At 48.0% G+C, this 26,385-nt stretch overlaps 2 protein-coding genes across 3 annotated transcripts in view; one reads left to right on the top strand and one right to left on the bottom strand.

Moving 5' to 3' along the window:
- The window catches only part of acsf2 (acyl-CoA synthetase family member 2), a 79,443-nt gene that overhangs the window by 15,257 nt on the left and 37,801 nt on the right, over positions 1 to 26,385 (top strand). The window contains exons 7-9 of the mRNA XM_033044459.1: positions 4,504 to 4,652; positions 5,885 to 5,976; positions 6,372 to 6,448. Coding sequence (XP_032900350.1) covers positions 4,504 to 4,652; positions 5,885 to 5,976; positions 6,372 to 6,448 — 318 coding nt within the window. The remainder of the gene's footprint in view (positions 1 to 4,503; positions 4,653 to 5,884; positions 5,977 to 6,371; positions 6,449 to 26,385) is intronic.
- chad (chondroadherin) lies at positions 11,538 to 25,672 on the bottom strand. Of its 2 annotated transcripts, none has more exons than XM_033044462.1 (4): positions 24,860 to 25,672; positions 17,427 to 17,590; positions 14,152 to 14,294; positions 11,538 to 13,161 (listed from the first exon to the last, which is right to left on the bottom strand). In XM_033044462.1, exons 1-3 carry the CDS (start codon positions 25,628 to 25,630, stop codon positions 14,156 to 14,158), a joined length of 1,074 nt encoding a protein of 357 aa, XP_032900353.1. In that variant the 5' UTR covers positions 25,631 to 25,672; the 3' UTR covers positions 11,538 to 13,161; positions 14,152 to 14,155. The 2 variants fall into 2 exon arrangements, with proteins under 2 accessions (XP_032900353.1, XP_032900354.1); XM_033044463.1 differs by having other exon boundaries at positions 11,538 to 13,158.

Below are 26,385 nucleotides of genomic sequence, written 5' to 3'. Positions count from 1 at the left end.
TCATAAGGATGAGAACAGTTCTTATCTATGTTCTCACAGCTACTGCAAGGCCAATTTGTGATCTGTTCTGCCTGATCACTGCAAAAGCTTGTTTTTACTACATGCTAACATCTTTAAAGCATTAATTAAAGGTACAGTCCCCGATAGCTATAGGAATGAATTTTTCTATCAATATGCCACAGCTAGTTTCAGCAGGGGTATTGCTGTTGGTGGATTCTACGCAGATACTCTCATTGGGGGATTCACTACACTACACCACAGGCTATTCCTGATAAGAGATGTTTTTTCTGTCATTGTTGGCTTCCAAAGAGGCATTGCTGTGAGTGCATCCCATAGGCATCGCTCCAAATGGAGGGTGCACTAGGGGCATTGCTGGGAGTGGATCTCATAACGTTGCTACATTGGTGAGTCCCATGTGGCTGCATTGGAGTGCGGTGTGTTTGGTTGCTGAATCCACAGGGCCTTTGCTGAGCATTACTAGAGATGCTACATTAATGGGTTCTGTAGAGTGCTGTATTAGTCAGCCTTGCTGAGGTGGATTTTGTAATGGGTGCTGCAGTATGTTCTGGGGTGTAATCTCAATTAGTTCTATAGCGTCATAGAGTGATACAATGTGGAAACGGGCCCTTCGGCCCAACTTGCTCACACCGGCCAACAATGTCCCAGCTACACTAGTCCCACTTGCCTGCGCTTGGTCCATATCCCTCCAGACCTGTCCTATCCATGTACCTGCATAACTGTCTCTTAAACGATGGGAGAGTCCCAGCCTCAACTACCTCCTCTGGCAGCTTGTTCCATACATCCACCGCCCTTTGTGTGAAAAAGTTACCCCTTGAATTCCTATTCTCTTTTCCCCTTCACCTTGAACCTATGCCCTCTGGTCCTCGATTCCCCTACTCTGGGCAAGAGACTTTGTGCACCTACCTAATCTATTCCTCTCATGATTTTGTACACCTCTATAAGAATTCCCCTCATCCTCCTGTGCTCCGTGAAATAGAGACCCAGCCGAAGCCTCACCCTATAGCTCACACTCTCTAATCCTGGCAACATCCTCGTAAATCTTTTCTGAACACTTTCAAGTTTGACAACATCTTTCCTATAACATGGAGCCCAGAACTGAATACAATATTCTAAATGCGGTCTCACCAACGTCTTATACAACTGCAACATGACCTCCCAACTTCTATACTCAATTACTCTGACTGATGGCCAAAGTACAAAAAGCCTTTTTGACCACCTTATCTACCTGCAACTCGACCTTCAAGGAAACATGCACCTGTACTCCTAGATCCCTCTGCTCTACAACACTACCCAGAGGCCTACCATTTCTTGTATAGGTCCTGCCCTTGTTCGACGTCCCAAAATGCAACACCTTACACTTCACTGTATTCCATCAGCCATCCAGATCCTGCTGCAATCTTTCACAACCATCTTCATTATCTGCAAAATCACTCACTTTTGTATCATCAGCAAACTTGCTAATCTTGCCCTGTATGTTCTCATCTAAATCATTGATGTAGATGACAAACAGGAACGGGCACAGCACTGATCCCTGAGGCACACCACTAGTCACAGGCCTCCAGTCTGAGAAGCAACCTTCCACCATCACCCTCTGCTTCCTTCCATGGAGCAATTTGTTATCCATTCAGCTATCTCTCCTTGGATCCCATGCGATCTATCCTTCCAGAGCAGCCTACCAGGCGTAAACTTGTCGAATGCTTTACTGAAATCCATGTACACAACATCTACAGCTCTCGCCTTTTTTGTACACTTCTTCAAAAAAAATCAATCAGATTTGTGAGACACGACCTCCCACGTACAAAACCATGTTAACTATCCCTAATCAAACCTTGTCCATCCAAATGCCTGTTTCACCCATCCCTCAGAATACTCTCTGGTAACTTTACAACTACACAGATGTTAAGCTCACCGGCCTATAGTTCCCAGCGTTTTCCCTGCAGCCCTTCTTGAAAAGAGCACAACATTTGCCACCCTCCAGTCTTCCAGCACCTCTCCTGTATTAAGACGACTCGTAAATTTCAACCAGGGCTCCCGCAATTTCCTCTCTAGTTTCCCGCAATGTTCTCGGATATATCTGATCAGGCCCTGGAGATTTGTCTCCCTTCATACACGACAGTACCTTCAGTACTTCTTCGATGGTAACAGTGACTGCTCTCAAGCCACTTCCATTGACTGCCCCAAGTTCCCCGTCCTGCTGTCTTTTTCCTCAGTAAATACAGAGGAGAAATACTCATTGAGGACCTTGCCCATCTCCTGTGGCTCCACACAGAGGTGACCTCTTTGATTCCTGAGAGGTCCCACTCTCTCTTTAGTCACCCTTTTCCCCCTTATGTATTTATAAAATGTTTTGGGATTGTCCTTAATGCTACCCGCCAGAGCTGTCTCCTGGCCCCTTTGTTGCCCTTGTGATCTCCGTTTTTAGTTTACTCCTTAGTTCCCGAAAGTCCTCCGCTGCCTATACCTGTCGCATTGCATCCATCTTGTTGTTGAACCAGTGTTTTCTCCAGGGAAGTGGTAGGTTCTGTGCAGGTGCTACAGTGATGGGTTTTGTAAGGCTGCCGCCTTGAGTTCTGCAGGGTTGTTGAAGCAGTCTGTTCTATAGTGGTACTATCTGGGGTTGTGTAGTTGGGTCCGATGGGGACACCGTGTAGCTGGATCCTATAGGAATGCTGTTTTGTTGGGTCATATGAAAGCATTGTAACCACCATTGCATTGTCGAGCCCGTTAATAGATGCTGCCTTGTAGAGTTATGGAGATAATACTTTATACAGATTCTGCATCAGTTGATTTTATGCAGGTTTGATGGAATCTATAAAGTTACTTGCATTGATGGGTCATCAGAGATAGTATTGGTGGATTCTAGTGGGATGATTAATGCACTGTAGCAATAACACACTGGTGATTCCGTAGATTGTTGTATGTAGGGGTGTCATGGAGATATAATACGTAGAAGTGGATTGTAGAATGCTGCATTGTTGGGTTCTTCAGGTGTGCAGCATTGTTGTACATTGGTGCTGCATTGGTGTGCACTCTACGTTTATCATTGTTTGCTTACATACGTCATCCACACTGGAGGTTTCTATAAAGAAAGCAGAGGTGCACAGGGGGCTGCATTGTTGATCTCTTCAGTTCCTGCACGGATGGATCTGCAGGTTGGCTGCTTTTATGGTGTGTAATGGAATACTGCATTGATGAGTTCTCTCTGGAGCACAGCACTGGGGAGTTCTTAAGGGTTGCTTTAAAGGTAATGTCCATAAAGTGTGCTTTATTTTGTTCTGAATTGGTTTGTGATGGAGAATTACATAGGAATATTGCCTTTTATGGCTTCCATGTTGGCAGGCTCTTTTAACAGGTGTTGCTGCATTGATGCACTCTATTGTAAATGCATAGAAACATAGAAAATAGGTGCAGGAGGAGGCCATTTGGCCCTTCGAGCCTGCGCCGTCATTCATTGTGATCATGGTTGATCATCCACAATCCAGCTACAGAAAGGATGTCAATAAATTACACAGATTACAGAAGAGATTCACCAAGATGTTTACTTGGATTTGTGACCTTGGGGGAGGAGCTGGATCGGTTGAGACTTCTTTCTTTGGAGCCTAGCAGGCTGAGTGGTGACCCCATTGAAATATACAAGATCATGAGGGGCATGGATAAAGTGAACACACGTCATATTTTTCCCAGAGTAGATGATGATTAAAACTAAGGCTAAGGCTTAAGGTGAGGGGGAGAGATTTAAGAGGGACCTCAGGAACAAATTTTTCACTGAGAGGGTGATCCATATCTGGAACAAGCTGCCAGAGGAATCTATAGAAACAGATACAATAATAAGATAGACACAAAAAGCTGGAGTAACTCAGCAGGACAGGCAGTATCTCTGGAGAGGAATGGGTGACATTTTGGGTCGTGACCCTTCTTCAGACTGAAGTGTCTGGACCCAAAACGTCACCCATTCCTTCTCTCCAGAGATGCTGCCTGTCCTGCTGAGTTACTCCAGCTTTTTGTGTGTATCTTCGGTTTAAACCAGCATCTGCAGTTCCTTCCTACACAAAGCAGACACAATTACAGCTTTTAGAAGACAGTTGGTCAGAAACATGGATACTAAGGATTTGAAGTTCTATGGGTCAAATGGGGATATGTGGGACTAGCCCAGAATACTTACTTGGTGCATACAGACAAAGGGCTGTTTCCCTACTGACTCACTCTCTGAATCCAAGAATATAATGTGAGCATCCATTGGTCTGAATACTCACGACCTGGTGAGTACACAATCACTTTCCATGGAAGCACAGTCAATGAGGGCTTGTACACTCACTGTCCAGCCTTGCACACAATGCGTGATCAGTCTGGTGATCAATTAAATGTTCTGTGAAAAAAGAACTAAATTCCCAGAACTCAAGTCACTCCTTTAAAAATGAAGGTATTCAGCAGGAAATCCTGTACTAAAAAGTTCCCTTGTTTGTTCCTCTCCTGGTCTTTTAGGATGCCCGGCTCTGTGTCCCAGTCCCCCTCCATCATTGCTTTGGATCTGTGGGAGTCTCTCTGGCGATGTGCGTCTATGGAATTCATGCCTGCTACACGTCTCCAGGTTTTGAGGGAAGGGCGGCCTTAGAGGCAATTCAGAATGAAAGGTATGTACGCAACAACGGCTGGAGATGTAGACGTGAGCAAAAGTACACAGAGGCTTGGTGTAAGGAGTACTGAGAGGCCAGCATTGCTGGGTTACATCAGAGTGTTACCATTGGTGAAGCTATTTAATTTGTGAGCATCCATTGATCTGGATATGATTGACGTGGAGTTCACTTTCCGTGAGTGTGTGGACACTCACTGTACACTTGGGTGTTCAGTGAAAATACAACCCAAATCCGAGGTAAAGTCAACCCCTGAACAAAGGAGGAGAACATATTGCCAACGCATTCAGCAAGGAAGTCAACAGTCAAAATATTTTATCTTGATGCTACTTACTGTGGCAGCAAACCCATATTTTTCATTACATTTTTTTTCATTACATTCCCATACCATTCAAGAAGACATTGTTATATTCAACCAAATAAAAAACTCCCATTTGAGATATCTCTGCAGTCCGGCCACACCGAATGGTGGACAATTGAACAACTCACTGGAGGAGGAGGCCCCACGAATATCCTCATTCTCAATGATGGGTGATCCTAGCACACTCGTGCAGAAGAGAAAGCTGAAATATTTGCAAGAATCTTCAGCCATAAGTGGACGATCCATCTCTGCCTCCCCCCCAGTGGTTCCCCAGCGTGATAGATGCCAGACCGGCCATTAACTTCATTCCTTTTGATACCTCAAAATAGCTAAAGGCATTGGATAAGCAAAGGCTATAGACCCTGACAGCATTCTGACAATAGTACCAAAGTCTTGTGCTCCAGAACTTGCCATAACCTTTCCCAAGCTCATCAAATGCAGCTACAAAACTGGCATCTGCCCGACAAGGTAGAAAATTGTCCACAAGAAGCAGGACAAATCCAACAGCATTTGGTAGCAACAACCTGCTCACAGGGGCTTGGTCAACGTCACCTCCTTACAGCCTTGATCCATACATGGACAAAAGACTGAACTCCAGAGGTGAAATGGGAGTTACTGCCCTTGACATGATGGCAGCATCTGATTGTGTGTGAGACCAATTAACCGAGAGGCTTGGACCAGAGATCCAACAACAAAATAATGAGACAAAGTGGAGAGAGAGTTGGGGCAATAGTATGCTTGTGGAAGAACTTGAAATTGAATGGTGATTGTCATACAGTGCAGAAACAGGCCCTTCAGCCTATCATGACAGTGCTGGCTATTAAACCTCCAGTTGTATCTGGCTTTGACATTTCTCATACTGCTCTTCCAGATGTACAATACTGTATGGGACTCCAACCATGTACTTTGACATGCTGAACCAGAAGGACTTCTCTACATTTGATCTCTCGACACTGGAAGCAGGTAAGGCCTTGCCTGTGCAGGAAAATATTTGGAGCGCTCTCCTTCCGGGAGTTCTGCATGCCCTTCAGAGATTCTCACTGAACAACCCACCTGCAGATCTGAGCCCTTTCGAGGGGTGAGGAACTCAGTCATAACCTAAAGTTTCAGCTGTGAAACCACTCAAAAAACGTCACGTTACCTGATCTGGTGCCAAATGGTGCCTCTGGGTGCAAGTTCACAAACTGTTCCTTTTCAAAAAGACAGCATTTTGTTACAAACTCATTCCATCAATTCTCTGCGAACCCCTACAGGACTACGAGGAGGGATTGATTAATTGTGCTGGATGTGGCCAACGTTAATTTTCCCACTGGCTTTGTCAGAAGAAACAAACTATTGAATTCTTATGTTCTCTGCAGCAATTGTAGGCGGTGCTCCCTGCCCCCCCGAACTGATCCAGCAAATCATGGAGAAGATGAAAATCACTGAAACTGTAGTGAGTACCAGCTTGAATTGCTTTAATGATTTGGAGGCGATTGCGACGTTTTATAAAGATTGTTTCCTGGTGAATGTAACAATGTCTTCCCGAGATGCTACCTCACCCACTGAGTTACTCCAGCACTTTGTGTTCAACTAACCTACTAACCCTCGTGACTTTAGCATGCGGGAGGAAACTTCAACACCTGAAGGAAATCTACTGTAGGTAGACACAAAATGCTGGAGTAACTCAGCGGGTGAGGCAGCCTCCCTAGAGAGAAGGTATGGGCGACGTTTCGGGTCAAGACCCTTCTCCAGTCTGATGTCAGGGGAGGGACCATGACAAAGATAGAATGAAGGCGGAGACAGTAAGACTAAGGGGAGAGCTGGGAATGGGATGGAGAGAGAAAGCAAGGGCTATCTGAAGTTAGAGAAGTCAATGTAAACTACCCAAGCGAAATAGGAGGTGCTGTTCTTCCAATTTGCGCTGGGCCTCACTCTGACAATGGAGGAGGCCCAGGACAGAAAGATCAGATTGTGAATGGGAGGGGGAGTTGAAGTGCTGGGCCACTGGGAGATCAGGTAGTTTACGACAGACTGAGCGAAACGATCACCGAGCCTGTGCTTGGTCTCGCCGATGTAGAGAAGTTCACACCTGGAACAGCGGATACAGTAGATAAGGTTGGAGGAGTTGCAAGTGAATCTTTGCCTCACCTGGAAAGACTGTTTGGGTCCTTGGATGTTGTCGGCGGGTTTGATTATCCAGTCGGGGTTGTTGCAGAGTGAGCGGAGGGCTGTACGTTCAGGGGGGGAGAGGTTAGAGTTGGTAAGGGGAGTGGAAATTTTGAGGCGGTTGATGTCCCCCCCCCCCCGGCAGTTGGAAATAAAAAGGTCTAAAGAAGGTAGAGGGCCATCCAGGGGGGGGTCCAAGTGGAAGGGGTCCGTTAGAGATGGGACAAGGGATCATCACTGGGTGGTGAGGACTCCTTCCCATAGAAAAAGGCCCAGAGGTGACGGAAGAAGAGCTCTACATCATGGCAGACCTACTGTATTCTATTGTATGTGGTCAAAGGAGGAATGTGTAAATTCCACATAGACGCCACCAGAGGGCAGTGTTGAATGCAATCGGTGGAGCTGTGAACAGCTCTACCAGCTACACTACTGTGTTGCCCATAGACCCATATCTTAGTAGAAACCAGGAACTGAAGTTGGTGGCTTGAAGAAGGATTCAGACCCAAAACGTTACTTATCCATATACTCCAGCATTTTGTGTTCTATTAAACATGTGCCTTTCTTTTGTCTGTCTGCCTGTCTGTCTGTCTGTCTCCGTCTGTCCTTCCTTCTATCTACCTATACATAACTAAAACTCTGATCTTGTGCTCTTCTGGTTTGCGCGGTCTTTCTATTTGCGCAAAAACGGTACGCGACAGCGCTACGATTTTTCGCCAGCTCACTCATCGTTCTCCTGTGCTGTGAGTGCTCCAAGTTTCGTACCGATCGATGGTCTGTTGTAAAAGTCAGCGAGGTTTAAATATCGTAAAAACCACGCGTGCACAGATCGATCACCTCCCCTACCGGTCAGCGCCGCGTGGATTGGTCTTTTCTCCTGTCACTCCCCGGGACGGTCCGCCCCTTCCTGTGCCATCGCATCTTTACGGAGCTGAGGATGGCCAGCGAAGGTTTCCAGCCAGAAACAATTTTCGGAGGGACCAGAAGCGGGCCGGCCCGGTCGATGTCGTCAAACAGAATGCAGAGGATCTGATCCCGGCGGAGGAGAACGTCCAGCAACCAGAACCCGCTGTAAGTTCCCATCGCACCGTTTGCTCCAGCCCCTTCCCCTCTGATCCCCCTCACTGGCTCCTGCCCCTCTTCCCAGTGACACCCTCCTCTCCCCCACAACCCCTGTCTTTTCTCCCCGCTCTCTCTCCCCGCCCCCACATCCCTGACCCCCCACAACCATCCCCGCCCCCCACAAACCCCCCCCGCCCACACACCTCCCTCCCCCCTGCCCACACCCCCCTCTCCCCACAACCCCACTGCCCCCACAACGCCTATCACCCACCCACCCCACTCCCACACCCCTCCCCCCACAACCCCCACCCACGTAATTGACGCTCGCTCTTCCTCCATTGGGCTCAAGACACGCCCCTCAGTGAGGCAGAAGTGATCGCTGCCTCCCCTGCTGCTTTTTCATTGCAGTTTTATGATGAGACCAGCAAGCCTAAATTTAATATATTAAATTTACATGACTAGGAAAATTTGTAAATTGTTCCTAGTGTGTAGAATAGTGCTAGTGTAAGGGGATTACTGGTTAACGCTGACTTGGTGGGCCAAAGGGCCTATTTCCCCGCTGTATCGCTAAATTCTAGGGAACTAAACTCTAAACTGGTCAACTGAGCTCCTGAGACTTGCGTCTCAATTCAATAAGCTGTAAGGATAAGGCCCAGTGCTGTACTGGGACATGTACTGATAGAACTCAAATCTTCAGGACCGAAAGGAGTGAGAAAACAACTGGCAAATAAATAACAGAAGGTTCTCTTTGAATGATATGAAAAATAGTTTTTATTGATAGACTTGCAGCAAGTAAAGTGCAGAAGAGTTGCTCAGCAATTCATACTTACTGGAAATGAGAATGTCAGCTTGGTGGCAGACGTCATTCCCAAGACATTTTAAAGCCCGTAATGTCACTTGCGCCCTGTTAAGAGTGGCCTGCACCAGGTTCTACTAACATTTTATATACAGTGGCTTCAGCATGAAGATAAAATATTACAGCAACCCCTCGCAGCTCCCGACGCGGCAGGGAGCAATAATCTCTCCGCCAACAACTGTGTTTGACAACATTACATTTGGAACCTGACAACTTGCCGTGTTATTGTAGAGGACAGGTTGCCAGGTGTCTGGTAGTGAGACAGCTAAAGACTCCTGTGTGCTGCTGACGATCAAGCTAGCAGGAACCTGGGTGCCCTTCCTCCATGATGGCTCTACCTGGTAAGATGGTAGGGGGCAGGTTGTGCATGAAAGAACTGGGGCAGGTATGATGCGTTTATATGTTGCAGGGTAGACTTTGTAGTGTTATCTGGAATAATATTGGAGGCCGTGTTTGGCATTCACAGATGCTCATTTGGCTGCTGGGTTGTCCTAATTTGTTGATCTTGGGATGTGGGTGTCACTCACTGCCAAGGTGGATTCCTTCCATCGAGGGGATTTATCGCAGTCGCTGCCTCAAAAAGACTGGCAGTATCATCAAAGACCCACACTACCCTGGCCACACACTCATCTCCCTGCTACCTTCAGGTAGAAGGTACAGGAGCCTGAAGACTGCAACAACCAGGTTCAGGAATAGCTACTTCCCCTCAGCCATCAGGCTATTAAACCTGGCTCGGACAAAACTCTGATTATTAATAACCACTTTCTGTTATTTGCACTTTATTTGCAGTTTATTTATTCATGTGTGTATATATTTATATCATGGTATATGGACACATTTATCTGTACTGTAGTAAATGCCTTACTATTTTTCTGTGTGCTTAAGCAAAGCAAGAATTTCATTGTCCTATACAGGGACACATGACAATAAACTCACTTGAACTTGATTATCTATCAGGAGGTGGTGGGGTTGGCATCTTGAACCACTGCAGTCCTTGTGGTGAATGCACCCCCACGCAGCTGTTATAGCAGGGATTTCACCATTACGACCGAGAAACAGTCAGGGAACAAGCTGTCTGTCTGAGCTAGGGTAATATTTGTGATCTAAATGGACCTGGTTCGATGGATGTTCTAATGCACCCGCTACCTCAGGTGCAACATTTAATTATGAAGACATTTCCTTGTCTGTGCCTCTTGAGCCCAAGAAAATACCGATACACCAAACACTTTACAGATGGTACATTCAGTTCCATCACATCCAGCATCGTGATTTTCTCCACTATATTATAACCCATTACTGGCCTTAATGATTCAGAAGAGAAGCTGCCAGCAACATCTGCATAAATGAGAAGTAAGACTTGACACTGTTCATTGTGAGCGACTGGGTGGTGAGGGTTACGATGGGCAACACACACCAGGACCGACCTTGTGTTGTTATAATGTGTTTCACTGATGCACAGGAGTCAAGCAGAGTGTGGACATGTCTAGAGTGTCATCACTGTCTAGAGTGTCATCACATCATTCCCATCACTGCTCCTGGCAATTCCTGATCCCCGACAAGTGAAGGTTCTCAAAACGTTGGAAAGAAAGAGGGCATTTAAAATAAAAACGCAAAATGAAAATTGATTGTAACTCGGTCTGAAGACCCATTAAACAATCGAATGAGACCCATTAAACAATCGAATAAGACCCATTAAACAATCGAATAAGACCCATTAAACAATCGAATAAGACCCATTAAACAATCGAATGAGACCGATTAAACAATCGAATGAGACCCATTAAACAATCGAATGAGACCCATTAAACAATCGAATGAGACCCATTAAACAATCGAATGAGACCCATTAAACAATCGAATGAGACCCATTAAACAATCGAATGAGACCCATTAAACAATCGAATGAGACCCATTAAACAATCGAATGAGACCCATTAAACAATCGAATGAGACCCATTAAACAATCGAATGAGACCCATTAAACAATCGAATGAGACCCATTAAACAATCGAATGAGACCCATTAAACAATCGAATGAGACCCATTAAACAATCGAATGAGACCCATTAAACAATCGAATGAGACCCATTAAACAATCGAATGAGACCCATTAAACAATCGAATGAGACCCATTAAACAATCGAATGAGACCCATTAAACAATCGAATGAGACCCATTAAACAATCGAATGAGACCCATTAAACAATCGAATGAGACCCATTAAACAATCGAATGAGACCCATTAAACAATCGAATGAGACCCATTAAACAATCGAATGAGACCCATTAAACAATCGAATGAGACCCATTAAACAATCGAATGAGACCCATTAAACAATCGAATGAGACCCATTAAACAATCGAATGAGACCCATTAAACAATCGAATGAGACCCATTAAACAATCGAATGAGACCCATTAAACAATCGAATGAGACCCATTAAACAATCGAATGAGACCCATTAAACAATCGAATGAGACCTGATTAAACTATTGATTTTTATAGCATATATTTTAAGGCCATGGTTTGTGCTGTGCAAAGCTCCAATGTATTCCCATATCAGGTACAGCAAGCTTGAGTACAATAATGTTCCCTCAGTCATGCCCTCTTGGAATGCCTCAGCAGAGAGGCAGAGCCTTGGCTTTGGATTTTGGGCTAAGTTTAATGCAATGCCTCTGTGTTTAATCCAATGGCAATTGCTTTTTTACTGTAGGCTTCCAAAACCTCATAGCCAATAATTCCATTGAGGAGAAATTAGAACTATCTCATAAAAATATGTTGCATAAGTTGGAGGCTGTGCTTTGATGGCAGTGTTATAAACCATGGATTATAGCCATGGATCTGTTGTGTTCTATACAATGCTCATGGCCACTCCTTTCCTGCATTCAGGTGTTTCTAAAGAAATTTGAGCCTAAACCAATCTCGTTAGCTGCCTGCGATCTGCCTGCGAGCTTGTCCGTAAATTAGTTCATTAGGTTGGACCCTGCTGTGTTGTTGGGATTGTATGGTCAGTGTTCAGGGTCACATCATCAAAGGACTGGAGTGTTTGGCCTTCCAGCCCCTGGATCTTTTCCCTCCTCAATGAGAGACTTTTCCGCTGTCTTATGCTGTCTCGGAAGTATTCAAATTAAATTTATCCAGGACCTCTACAGAGAATAGAGCTGCCTAAAATGTGTCCAGTAGCACACATTCAGCCCCCTGGAACTCTTCCCTCCCCTCTGCTCATTCACTGTATAACTCCCATTTAAAGGTAAATATGATATCGCAACCTTGATGGTGCATTCATGCAGGGTAGTCAACACCTTCATTTCGTACACATTATATTTTGTTCCTTTACAAATATCATAAACACTTTTCAAAACCAATACTTTGGTTCCTCTAACAGGGGGAGCCGTTAGTGTGGAGGAAAGTTATCAGAGCTCACAAGTTTAAGTCACAAAGTGGTGAATGAGAAGGGTAGTTGGGGCAAAATTTTCTTCCACAAATCTGTGACTGAGTGACAGTATGAATCTTTGGTGATGGAGATTGGAAATGGGCAGGTTGCAGTAAGTGGAAGAGTTTATGAGGTGACGGGACTGCCCTGTTGGTCAGGCGAGGTCTGTAATCGGGAGTGTTAGTTACCTGAAGTACTACTTCTGTGGAGGAGTTTGGTGTAACATTATCTGGCATGGCACAGAGTGTGGGGGGAGGAAGCTACTGACTGAGGAATATCCTATATGTATACATAAATATACACGTATATATATTTATAATTTTGACAAAAGCCTGTGTGTATCGTTAAAAAGATGCTTCTAGCTAGAAGCCCGTTTGCCCCATTGCCGTGAACAGCTTGATTTCCATAGCTGTTTGTAAGCGATGGGACTATCGAGGGACACACACATGGACAGTGAGAAGATCTCACTGTGCTGAAGCTGCAATCGTTACATGCTCTTCAAAGGTCTGAGGAATTTGTAGCTGATTCACGATTACCGTGGAGGGTGACTGAGAAATTCCTTCTGTGTGCGTGGGAATTGGCTGTGAGGAGTCAGCAGTTGGCATGGTTGGTGGAGGAGCCAGTCTCCAGGACGGACATTCCTATTACCTACTGGAGAAACGAGAGAAGTCAGAACACCAGGGTATGTAGGCACCAGTTACTCAGTATTCTCACCACTCCCACCCTCTTCTGATCTAGTTTAACTCTCAGCCTGCACCTCATCCATTCATTTCAGGTTTATCGTTAAAGTTCCCCAATTCAAATCTAACTTTGATATTTGGCTATTTTAGAAATGCTCCTCTCTTCTGATGGATCGGAGGAAGTGTCAGACAACATAAGTGTGTACCAGAGAGTGACCGCAGGAGACTGAGGGGTGATCTCACACAGGTGTATACATTCTTGAGGGGAATAGAGAGGGTGAGTGCATAGGATTTTCCAATGGAAGGGGAATCAAGAACTCGAGGCCATAGGTTTAACGTGACAAGGCAGGTTGCAGTAAGTGGAAAGGGAAATATTTAATTTTTTCGCACCGAGGTTGGTGGGTGTATGGAACAAGCTGCCAGATGAAGCAGTTGAGGCAGGTACAGTAACAATACCATTTTGGGCTGTGCAGGAACAAAACGACAAAGACAATGGTTCTATTTCTGTGATGGTGGAATGCCATCAGTCTCTTTTTGAGATAAATGGCATAGAGGGGAGCAAGCTGGTAGGAAGAGGTGAGGGGAAGAGGTCGAGCAAGATCTCGCAAGTGATAGTTGGATCCAGGTGAGGAGGGATTGATTGTCAGATGGGGGAAGGAAGGGTGGAGATAGTACCCAAGGCTGAAGGATATAAGTGGAGAAGACAAATGGTGGAATCTGGTAAGAAAGGAAGATGAAGAATGAAAAGTAGAACGAGCACTGGGTGGTCAATGGGGATGAGGATGGGGAGGACAAGCATGACTGTGGGTGTAGGTCTGGGTAGGAACGAGGAGGATCGATCACCTTCTGACCCCTGACCAGTGCTGCCCAATGGAGGAGCTCCAACTGTCTTCCCCGGTGAAATTACAGCACCCCTGCATCACTGTAAGACCAGTGGCTGCCGTGCCCGCCCACCACGTACCTGCTCAGAGCGGCTTCATCCGGTTACGTTTTGCACGTTCTTTGCAGGCCTGGAAGGCGTTGGTTTCCTGGATTTCCTGACCCCGGTATTGGCTGGGAGAAGCGCAGGTTCCATCAGGGCGGTTCCTGCTCGTGTCCATCCATCTGGTGACGGGAGGCAACAGCAGTTAAAGAGTGATCGCTCCTCGCAGCTCCACGGGTGAGGGCGGCAGGGCTGCCTCTTCACTCAGAGCTCCTCGGATGGAGAGGGCACATCCCAAGTCACCATTTCATAGGGGCTTTGCCCTAGATGTACAGTCTGCACCTAAATCATTGTCCAGCACTTGGTAAGAACAGGGTTGAAGCCCAGCATCAGCTCAGGTGACAAGCTCCACGCAGTCCTGAGGGGGACTGCACTTAGGGACTGCACATACACAAGAGCCCATTCACTGACGCCCTTGGATGGATAGGAAACATCCCAAGGCACCATTTCAAAGCAGGGAAGGGGTGTTCGCCCCAGTACTCTGACCCCTAATCACAACCAGAAGCTCCAACTGTCTTCTCCGGTGAAATTCACTGGAAGCACCCGGAGAAAACCCACGCAGTCTCTGGGAGTACGTGCAAACTCCACACAGAAAGCACCTGAGGTCAGGATCGAACCCATGTCCCTGACGCTGTGAGCCAGCAGCTCTACCGCTACACAACCATTTTCTCCCTAATGCTCTAGCCTCTAACCACAAATTAACTCACTGGAAACACTGGGGGAAAACCCATATGGTTGCAGAGAGAACGTACACTATTCTTCACTATTTCAAACCACAGAAAGATCACAGCACAGAAGGAGGCCATTTGGCCCATCTGTTCAATCCATCTAAATCCACTACCTTCCCTCTCCCCATGTGCCGATAAATTATTTATTTTCAAATCCTTCCCCTGCGCCCATCTGCCCACTATAACTTAATCTGCCCCCACGCCCAAGCCTCTCCAGAGCAGTACCTTCCAGGGATATACCCTGTGGCACAGTACCACATGGTAACAGGCCTTACTGCCCCCTGTGTCCGCATCAGTCATCAAATCCCCATCTACTTACCCTGCCTTCCCTTTCACAGCAGCACCAACCGCCCCACATGCCCCTCCCTGTTCTCCCACCTGCACCAGGGGCAAATTACAACAGCCGGTTAACCCACCGACCCCATGTCTTGGGATGTGGGAGGAAACTGGAGCACCAGGGAAAACCCACATAGTTACAGGGAGAACATGTCAACTTCACACAGACATCACCCATGGTCAATGTCAGACCTTTAGCCAATTTTATCCTCATTTTTTGTGCCAAGTTTTTTCCCCAATGGGAACAGTTTCTGGTTCTAAATACCTCTATCTGATCCCTTTGCCTCCTCCTCTGTTCCAGGGCAAATAACTCAAATTGCTCCAGTCAATTCCCTCTCCTTGGAATAATTCTCATACCCTCCCCAGAGTTCCCACAACCATTCTGTGGTGCTCAGAACTGCACTATGTCCCAATTGCATTTACATTTGTTTCATTGAAGTTCATCATGATTTCCGTGCCCTTGTGCTCCGTGCAGTATTGACTGTCACTCTCAATGTGGACAATGCATATTTGGAATAAATGGATGTTTGTTTCCAAGGGGCAGGCATTGATTACTGGGCGGATGTCACAATACAGGGTGGGAGTAGTAGCTGTGAGGAGGAAGGACGGCACAGTGGTATAGTCGCTACCTTACAGCGGCAGAGACCCGAGTTCGATCCTGACTATGGGTGCTATCTGTACAGAGTTTGTACGTTCTCCCTGTGATGGCGTGGGTTTTCTCCGGGTGCTCCAGTTTCCTCCCACACTCCAAAGATGTACAGGTTTCTATAGGAAGGAACTGCAGATGCTGGTTTAAACCGAAGATAGACACAAAAAGCTGGAGTAACTCAACGGGACAGGCAGCATCTCTGGAGAGAAGGAATGGGTCTGAATTTGAGGAAAGACATTCTTGCTATTGAGGGAGTGCAGCGTAGGTTTACAAGGTTAATTCCCGGGATGGCGGGACCGTCATATGCTGAGAGAATGAAGCAGCTGGGCTTGTACACTCTGGAGTTTAGAAGGATGAGAGGGAATCTCATTGAAACATATAAGATTGTTTAGGGCTTGGACATGCTAGAGGCTGGAAACATGTTGCCGATGTTGGGGGAGTCCAGAACCAGGGGCCACAGTTTAAGAATAAGGAGTAAGCCATTTAGAATAGAGACGAGGAAACACTTTTTCTCACAGAGAGTGGTGAGTCTGTGGAATTCTCTGCCTCAGAGGGCAGTGGAGGCAGGTTCTCTGGATTCTTTCAAGAGAGAGCTAGATAGGGCTCTTAAAAATAGCGGAGTCAGGGGATATGGGGAGAAGGCAGGAACGGGGTACTGATTGGGGATGATCAGCCATGATCACATTGAATGGCGGTGCTGGCTCGAAGGGCCGAATGGCCTACTCCTGCACCTATTGTCTATTGTATGGTCTCGACCCGAAATGTCACCCATTCCTATCCAGAGATGCTGCCTGTCCCGCTGAGTTACTTCAGCTTTTTGTGTCTATCTCCAGGTTTGTAGGTTGATTGGCTTCTATAAATTGTACACAGGCCCTAATGTGTAGGATAGTGCTAGTGTATGGGGTAATCGCTGGTGGGCGTGGACTTGGTGGGCTGAAGGGCCTGTTTCTACGCTGTATCTAAAGTCACAGAGGCTCCAGGTTTATTCAGACTGGTCAAATGAGTAGGCAAATGCATGGCAGGTGCAATATGATATGAGTAACCGAGAGGTGGCCCACCTTTGGGGTAATAACAGACAGGTCATTATCTGAATAGAGACAGACTGGGAAAGGAGACCTGGGTGTCCTTGTGCACCACCTGATGGCTCAGAACTCATGTCACTCGTTGGCCTATGGATTCATGTCAGAGAGCAGGGATGTCTTGCTATAATTATGCAGATGTAAATAGGTGGTAATGTGGCATCTACTGTCATAACATTGGCACTTATAAAGTTTGAGACTGGCTTGCTTCTGAAAATTACGAGTTAAAGGAACATTTGGAAGGAGCCTTGGATCAGATGGCATGGAGAATCTTGGACAATGGGGAGTCCAAAGACTTGAGCAATAAGACAGCACGGTGGGTGTGATGCTATTGATCAGACTAAGAATACACTTGTTGTTAACCTGCTCTGCAGTGATAGCCTGCTTATCTGAACCTATAGAACAGGACCGGGCTGGATTGTGTAAACTATCAGGGTTGGAATTAAGGGAGGAGTACTGTACCTTCGGGCAGCAGCCAGTGAACAAGTGCAGTCCCACGGGTTGTCGGACATGGTCAAGTTTTTCATTTTGGTAAAGGTGAGGCTTTGAGGCAGAGACCGCAACTTGTTTTCATCCAAGTGGAGAGCGGAGAGGGCAGTGACGCCATTGAAAGCTCCATCTGAAAACTAAACAAAACATGAGACCTGTTTTAATTCTACAACTTTACCTATAATCTTAAATCAATGTCTTCATTGAATCAAATAGCTTTAAAATCAAAAAAGCCCGCAGATTAATTTTGACCTCCATTTGATGACAGCATTCTCTGGTTGTGTCTTTGGGAGAATTAAAAATCACAGAAGTAGAAACTCTATGTTTGTCTGTCTCAGGGGAAACAGATGCAAAGGCCTTTCAAGAGAGTTTGAAATGAAGAAAGGGAGTTGAAAGAACGAGGTGAAAAGAGTTTGGGCATCTGAAGATAGTCATCAAATGCTAGAGTGATCATTAGAAACCTGCACCTGGAGGAGAACGGAGGGTGTGAAGGTGATTCCAGAGAATAGGAATTCGAGGGTTCCATGTGACAGGAATCACGGGGGTCCGCGTCGCACGCAACGCAGATACATATTCAAATCCGTCAGGTAATTGGAAAGGAAATGTGTAAAGAAAAAATGGGTTTAGTGTAGATGGGAATCAGATCCGTGCTGTATGATTCTATTGTTACTGGCACCCGGAGTGACGAGGGTTGCAGGCAGTGGGAGTGGCCGGGGTTACAGGCAGCAGAGTAATTACTAAGATTATAACCAACCTGATACAGTACGGACAGATGCCGAGGAGTTGAGGCTTGGGATCAGGGCCAGTGCTGAACCTGAATCATGGGCTTTGGTTGTCCCAGTATTTGAATGGAGAAAATGTATGTAGATCCCCCAAGAAACGAATGATTTAGAAACAGTGAATGTGTGGAGAGAGGTGGTGGGGTGGTCAACACTCACCCCCTGTCCAACACAGTGTTACGTTATCAGATAAAGTCGCTGAGTGAGAAATATAAAGGAGGCAGGCAGTGTACAGAGTGTAGAAACAAAGAACTGCAGATGTTGCTTTACACCAAAGATAGACACAAAGTGCAAAGTCGTTTAACCAGTTCCATAGTTCACCACATTGTATCCCTCTTGAGATCTCACCTTCCCCAACCAACAATGGGCCTACCCTGCCCGAGCTCAATTATTGCCAGCCCTTATTCATCCTGGTCTGTTCTTGCCTCCAGCTCTTCACCCCACCCCCTAGTTTCAGTCTGAAGAAGGATCACGACACAAAACATCACCTATCCTTTTTCTCCAGAGATGCTGCTTTGAGTCACTCCAGATGTCTATCTCTGATATCTACAGAGGTGGGAGAAGGCTGGTAATCAATGACAGAGTGAATGATGGTCTGACAAAGGCCTTTTCAGGGCTGCCTGAGCTGTAGTCTGATTGTCACAGTGCACATACACACAAGCTTTATCAGATATGGGTCAACGCCAGATTCTCCAAACTGGGCGCTGCAGATTTCTGCCAACAAACTGTGGTCAACTACCAAACAAAGTCCGGCCTGTCACGAGAGGAAGGCAGGCAAAATGGACAAACAAGCTCATTCAGATATTCAATTTGAATTGGACTATTCCACATCCTCTCTGGATTACAGGCAACCTCTGGCTCCCTGCGCCCTGCTGGCAAGATGAATGTGGAACAAACAGCAAATCCCAACCTGCTGCCCCTTTCCTGGTCCACCGGCCGTGTTTACCAGCAGCTACAGCCAAGCTAAAATTAGCCCGATCCTTCATTCCACGTAACACAGAACAATTTGCTCTTATTCGCCTCAGTCCAATCAATCGGGCATCAGCAGCCGTCCCGTGCCATTTCCCACATTTGCTGCCTCCAGCAGAAAGGCAGAACCTCCACACAGTGAACTCTAACCATATCATCTCTGCCTCACCTCTGCACTCCCAATGAACAAACACTGGTATCTACTCTCTGTTCACACAACCGGGTGGCACAGAAACACCAGCAAGACTGATGGAGCTCCTTCAAATGGTCACTGTGTACATATAAATGATTGCAACAAAACTCATTGTGCAGTGGTTTGGTTTGGAATCCCCCGAGAGAGGCTGGAGGTTCGTCAGCAGACCGGGTGGAAGTTGAGCACAAAAGGTTAAGCTGCTACGCTGACCCATGAGGTGGAAGAGGCCCAGTGGGGTCCCAGTTGGCCTTTTTAATTGATCTTCCTTGTACTCCGGGTGCTGAGAAGCTAAGAGTTACGTGGGATCAGACAAGGTGAGTTCTTGATATTGTGACCCTGGAGGAATCAGCTACATATTAACAGCAACCTGGTAGTTTGCATTCTTCCCTATCCCAGCTGGCTAGACTTGAATGATTCTGTTACACTGCCTGTCATGGTGGGCTGTGACCACTGGATTACCAGTACTGATCACCACCCAAAAGCTGGCAAGCACTGATAATGTGCTGCACCACCTAAATTGTCCATGATTCCAACATTTCTTCACTGATGGATGTCATTCATGGAGAAGCTGAGGGAAGAATTGCAGGGCTGAGCTGGTGTGGAGCAGAAAGCCATTTCCCATCTGGCCTGTGCTGATCCGAACCAAGACAGAAGGTGACCCGCCCCAGCAAGTCTGGATGTCTGAGCCAGAGGGAGAAAAGAACAGCGCATCACCATAATCCGGGGAAGTGAGAAGTTCCACTGTGTTCCCTTGTGCAGGGACAAACAACCTGCACCTCTGGAACTATTCCCCAAGTGGGAATAGAATGTTCCATGTGGATCTGGCCTGCTTACAGATGGAATAAGGTTCAGCACACACAGGGTTAATCTAAAGACCTCAGTAGTTTTCTGTCTTCACCCTCAGTTGGCAAACCTTGCACTGGAAATCTGCAAACAATTTTCCCGACTGTTTTCAGTCTTGGCTGTGACTGGCGCCTGCCTCACTGATGACATTGTGGACCCAGACTGGAAAGCTCTCTCTTCACTGCACTGTAGCAGCAGTCAGATGCTACTTGTTTATCCTAGACCTAGATCCTCATCTGGGCACTAGCCTGGTTTTTTCCATGACTGCACACATGGAAATTTCCTAAAGACACTGGTGCTCGTTTGAAGGAGATGTGAGCATGCGTCCTTGTTCAAATGAGACCTCCAGCATCAATAGCTCATCCCTTTAACAGGGACAGTGCAAGGGATAGATTGAGTACAAAGCTTCACTCTCATATCGTAGGGACATAGCCCATGAATTAAGCTGCCCTTTCCCAGCTCCCCAAAATCTGTACAGAAGTACAGAAGTAATGGGTGTTGTGTGTATCTGTGGTGTGTGTGTCTGAGTGAAGGGGTGCCAATGGATCCATGTGAATGTTTGATGCTGTGCTGTGTGGGTGAGGGGATACTGATGAACATGTGTATTTGAGGGATGAGTGTGTGGGCGTTTGTGCGTAACGGTAGTGGGTGTGTGTGGATATGTGTCCGAGCGTGTTGACGGATAAGTGTGTGTGCATTCGTGCATGTGTGTGTACGCATGCGCGTGTGAGGGGTGATGGTGACTGGGATTGTGTGTGTGTGTGGGAGATTGTTGATGGACGTATGTCTGTGTATGTGAGATTGCTGATGCGTGTATGTCTGGTGCATCAACTGTGTGAGTGACATGTACCTGGTGTCTGCTGCACATTCCTGTCAAGGCTCACACTTAGGGAAGGGTTCCATAGCAAATGCAGCTGCAGCTTGGACAGGTGCCCTCGTCAAATGTGTCAACAGGATTAGGTTTAGAGCTACTAATGCTGTCTCCCACTTGGGCTTTTCTGTCATATTAGAATCACAGATTACTGATACCGACCCACGCTGTACCAGATGTCACACATAGCACGGCAGGATTGCTAAGTCAGCAGCCAGGCTGAGACCAGGTAGCACAAAACATCAACCTGCTACTTGCTGGGGTTGGTGGAGCTATCCTGCCCACTCTGTCTGTGAGAAATTGTTTCTTACTTTGCTACCTGACTGACTAGACTGTCTTTATCTTCCTGCAGCCTAAAGTATTCCTTTTCACTGACTAGTAAATGACACCATTTTGTAAAATAGCCTTATCTTGCCCTTCCACAAATCTAAATCATTCAATTATAATGAATGTAACTGAGGACTGAGCCGTGATTGAAGCCGTGGAATCCCACTAGGACCTGCCTTCCAGTCACAAGATAAGGTAATTCATTGTGTTAGTCCAGAGAAATGGATATTGGAATTATTCATCAACCTCAACTTCATTGTGTCATGCAATGACCAAGTAGTTTAGAAGGCGGTGTTTCTAGCAAAGTCAGTATTTATTATGAGATCACAGCCTGAGATCACCACCTTCACAGAAGCCAGTCCTGAGCTAAAGTGAATATACTACAGAACATCTGTGCTCTGTAATGAATAGTGCCTCAAGCCAAACACTTTAATACAGATTGAGCACATAAACTGCCTGACAGTGTGGAAAACTGCCCAGAATGTCCTGGTTACAAAAAAAGAAAAACAATCTAATCCTACGAATTTCCACCCAATCTATCTCATCTCAATTATTAGCAAAATGTCATCAACAAGGCTACCAGGCATTACTTGCTCACCAACACCCAGTTTGGGTTTCACCTGAACCGCTCAGCTCTGGACCTCATCACAGCTTAGATCAAACACGGACCAAAGAGCCGAACTCCAGAGGAGGTGAGAGTGACTGCATGCAACACCAAGACAGTGTGTGACTGAGTGCGGGATTGGGGAGCCATGGTGAAACTGAAGTCAATGGGCATCAAAGGGAAATTACTCTAGTGGTTGTTGGAGGCCAATCATCCCAGTCCCAGGACATCATGGGAGGAGTTTCCAATTTTCCAATGAGTTTTCCAATTCTCGCTTCCAGTTAGACAATCTACAAGACACAAGGGAAATTCTCCAACCTACTTTATTTCCAGCCCGGGACCAAATTCACTGCAACTTCAGTCATTCAGTTGCAGCAATGAGGCCACGGGGGCAGGCTGGTGGCTGGACGTGGTGTGTGACTCTCCTTTTGACATCCCGTGACCTTTCACCATCTTGTGGTGCAGCGGTAGTGTTGCTGTCTAACAGCGCTTTCAGATCGGTTCGACTCGGACCACGGGTGCTGTCTGTACGGAGTTTGCACGTTCTCCCCGTGACTTCGTGGGTTTTCTCCGAGATCTTCGGTTTCCTCCCACACGCCAAAGACGTCGGTTAATTGGTTTGGTATAATTGTAAATTGTGTAGGATAGTGTTAATGTGCGGAGATCGCAAGTCGGTGCGGATTCGGTGGGCAGATGAGCCGTTTCTGCGTTGTATCTCTGAACTATAAAATCTTCAAGGCACATGTCCAGAGTGTCGTGGAATGTGCGCTATTTGTCTGGATGAGTGCAGCTCCAGCAATGCCCAATAGGTTTTGACTTGATTCATTTGATCAACTGATCAATTGATTAGCAGACGAAATGTGTAGGAAAGAACTGCAGATGCCGTTTCAAACCGAAGATAGACACAAAATGCTGGAGTAACTCATCGGGACAGGCAGCATCTCTGGAGAGAGGTGATGTTTCGGGTCGAGTCGGTCGGTCTGAAGATGGTCAAGACCCGAAGCGTCACATATCCCTTCCCTCCAGAGATGCTGCCTGTCCCGCTGAGTTAATCCAGCTTTTTGTGCCTATCTACGAAATTGATTAGGAGCCCATCCACCGCTATAAATGTTCATTCTCTCGCCATCTGGGCACAGTGGCTGCCGATACTTATGTCCAGTTGCAACAACAGCACCTCTCAGATCCACTACCCCAACCAAGAAGCAGTAGAGGAGTGGGCACACGGGAACACCGCCACCTGTAGGGTTCCACACCAAGTCACACACCATCCTGACTTTGGGAATACATTATCAGACCTTCATTGGTCGAAATCATGAGTGCCTGGAAGTTCCTTCATCAAAAGGACTGTAGTTGTTCAGGAAGGCGCCCGCCGCCGCCTTTTAATGGCAGTCAGGGGTGGGCAATAAATGCTGGCCCTGCCTGTGACGCCCAGTTCCCAGAAAATGAGTACTGAAATAGAATTTACACAAGTCCAGCTTCCACACTGTATTAAACCCCAAAACACTTCCAATAAACCCCACGACTGTGCCTGGTAGTGCACACTCCGCTGCATGGAAACGTGCTCTGAATATCGCCTTTCTTTCGGGAGCTCGTAGCAGTCAATGGCCCATTTGTTGAAGAACCCAGTAGACACTATCAAAGCTGCATAGACGTGTACTTGTGTCTTGTGTTTAAAGAGTTTAATCCCTGCAGTCTTCTGAAAGACCCTTCTCTTGGTTCATAGAAATGTTTGTCTGTTTAGTTTATTTTTAAACCATGGTGAGAGATGAGGAGAAACACACACACACACACACACAGAGTTCATCGTTCTGGTTGGCTTGAAGGACCATCCTGCTGGATGTCACTGCAGAAAGGTCGAGTTCCTACCCTGGAGTGACAGTCACACCGCTGCTGTCGTATCATTGATTGTCAAATGTCTCGTCATGTTCTGTGTAAAATACATCTTCAATATAGTATTCCCATTTCAACGGGTTTCATCCGGTTCCCTATGGGACCAGGTCCAGTTCGCAGTGCCGACAGACGGCCCGCGACAAACTCCACAGTCATCGGGGTAACCAGCTCCCAGCGCAGGTGCCTCGCTGTCCGCACGCATGGAGCGAGGGTGGCTGGAGGAGCCGGGGATTACTCTCCTCGCCCCCCCTCCTCCTTTCCCCATGTTTGGGTTCTGTGGTCAGTACTAGCGCCTTGACACAAAGCCACACACACTGCTCACTCAGCCTAAACCCGGCACCGTGTGTGGCCCCGGCCGGCTTGGTGAAACCCACACCTTTGACCAGATTCCCATCCCTTGTGCTCAGGGGGTTTAACATGTTGAAGTTCCAATGAGTTAGTTTGACATCACCGAAAGCCGGGCTCGGCAACCGGCCGGCAGGAGCACAGTCCCACCTCGCTGGTGACAGATAGTGGGAGACCGCCGTCACCGCCCGAGACAAAGGTCTGTTGCTCTAACCGGCTGCTGGAATCTCCATCCCGGATTCCAGCCTCTCCGGCCCGCCTTGCCCGGTCAGTAACGCGCGCATCTCACTCTCTCCATCCAGGCTCGTAGCCCGGGACGCCGCACTCCCGGGGCGGCCAGTCCTCGCCCATTCCCCGGGCGGCCAGTCCTCGCTCGCCCGCGACACCGAGCCACTAGGCTGCCTGTCGCCCTCGCCCGCGCCCATTCTCTCGACCGCGATACCGTATATCGGGAGGTCCGTCCCTCCCCATGACACCCTAGAGCCGGTCTGCCCCCCTCGCCCGTGCCCTGGATGTCCCATCCACGTCGCCCAGGCCACCTTATCCCCGGCCCGGCTCGTCGCCTTGCGCCGCCCCGCACCTTACCTTCTCCAGTTGCATGTGCGTGAGCCAGATGCGCTCGACGTATCTGCCGAAGGAGTGGAAGGCGTTGACGGGCACGGTGCGGATGGGGTTGGAGTCGAGCCGGAGCTCCTCCACAACCCGCAGCTTGCTGAGTGCCGCCGCCGGGTAGCTGCTCAGCTTGTTGCCGTCCAGGTGCAGCGTGGCCAGGTTCTCCACGTCGTCCAGCGCCCCGGGCGCGATGGAGGTCAGGCCGTTGTTGCTGAGATGCAGCCAGCGCAGCTCCCGCGCCCCGGCGAAGCTGCCCGGCCCGATCTGGCCCATCCTGTTGTGGCTGAGTTGCAGCAAGAAGAGGCTGGTGAGCGGGCTGAGCAGTCCCTTGGACAGGTCGCTGATGCGGTTGTGGTCCAGGTAGAGGTAGGTGAGCTGCGACAGGTCCTGGAAGGCGCCGGGCCGGATGGAGCTGATTTCGTTGTTGGACAGGTAGAGGTAGACGAGCTTCTTGAGGCGGCGGAAAGCCCCGGCCCGGATCTCTCGGATGTGGCAGCCTTGCATGTGAAGGGACACCAGGCTCTTCAAGGTGCTGAAGCCGCCGGCCGGCAGCATCGGGAAGTTGTTCTGTTGCAAGCTCAGTAGCCGCACCTTGCTATTCACCCGCGGCACCTTGCTCAGCCCCTTGTTCTCGCACACGACGTGCAGCAGGTCCCCAAGGCAGTGGCAGCCGGACGGGCAGCGAGCGGCGGCCGTGGCCGCGGCCACTAGCGGCACAAGCCAGAGCCAGCGTAAGGGCTGCATGGTGCGGGCAGGGTGGAGAGGAGGCTGACCCCGCCGCCCGCACACCGGCCTTACTTATAACCTGCAGCCGCCGGGGCGGGAACATCGCACGACGCCTCCTTTTAACACTTGGGAGACCGGAGACGAGTGGGCGCTTGGTGTCCCTAGACAATACACGGCGAACAGCCCCCCACACCCCTCCTCTTCCCCCACTCCCCCCCACCCCTCCTCTCCCCCTTCCCCTCCTCTCCCCCACTTTCCCCTCCTCTCCCCCACTTTCCCCTCCTCTCCCCCACTTTCCCCTCCTCTCCCCCACTTTCCCCTCCCCTCTACCCCTTCACTGTCTCTCACTCCCTCCCCCCCCCCCCCCCCTCTCACTCCCCCCTCTCTCTCTCTCACTCCCTCCCCTCCGTTGTCAGGCGCATTTGTCTGGAAGCGTTTGTTTATTTATTTTTTCTAATAATGTGTGAAATTCTTCCCGACCCTGCGTGCGGGTGGGACATAGCGGATGGAGGCTGCTCGACTTGGAGCCGAGCCCCTCTCTCGCATTCATTCCATCTGTGGAAAGTGTGATTAACGCGCAGATCCGTCTGCCGAGGAGGGACTGCTCCAGACTCCAGAAAATAGTTGGCAGCGCCAAAGAAAGAGCACCGTTCACGGGCAGAAGAAAACACATTTTTGGATCGTTAGCTCACGCATTACATAACGGCGCGGACTCCGAACATCCTCTTCAAAGGTTCCTTCGTGTGTCGTGTCCATCACACATTCCAAAGACT

The sequence above is a fragment of the Amblyraja radiata genome, chromosome 26 (genome assembly GCF_010909765.2).
Source record: "Amblyraja radiata isolate CabotCenter1 chromosome 26, sAmbRad1.1.pri, whole genome shotgun sequence".
Lineage (NCBI taxonomy): Eukaryota > Metazoa > Chordata > Chondrichthyes > Rajiformes > Rajidae > Amblyraja > Amblyraja radiata.
Note: the sequence above shows the minus strand (reverse complement) of the source record. Positions and strands in the feature narration are given on the sequence as shown.

What these genes read in the sequence shown, in the direction of transcription:
- chad (XM_033044462.1), bottom strand. Translation starts at nt 25,630, where the DNA reads ATGCAGCCCTTACGCTGGCTCTGGCTTGTGCCGCTAGTGGCCGCGGCC. An exon ending in CGCACATGCAACTGGAGAAG is followed by an intron (nt 17,591 to 24,859) that starts GTAAGGTGCGGG and finishes TGTTTTGTTTAG; the next exon opens with TTTTCAGATGGAGCTTTCAA. An exon ending in TCACTGGCTGCTGCCCGAAG is followed by an intron (nt 14,295 to 17,426) that starts GTACAGTACTCC and finishes TCCCGTCACCAG; the next exon opens with ATGGATGGACACGAGCAGGA.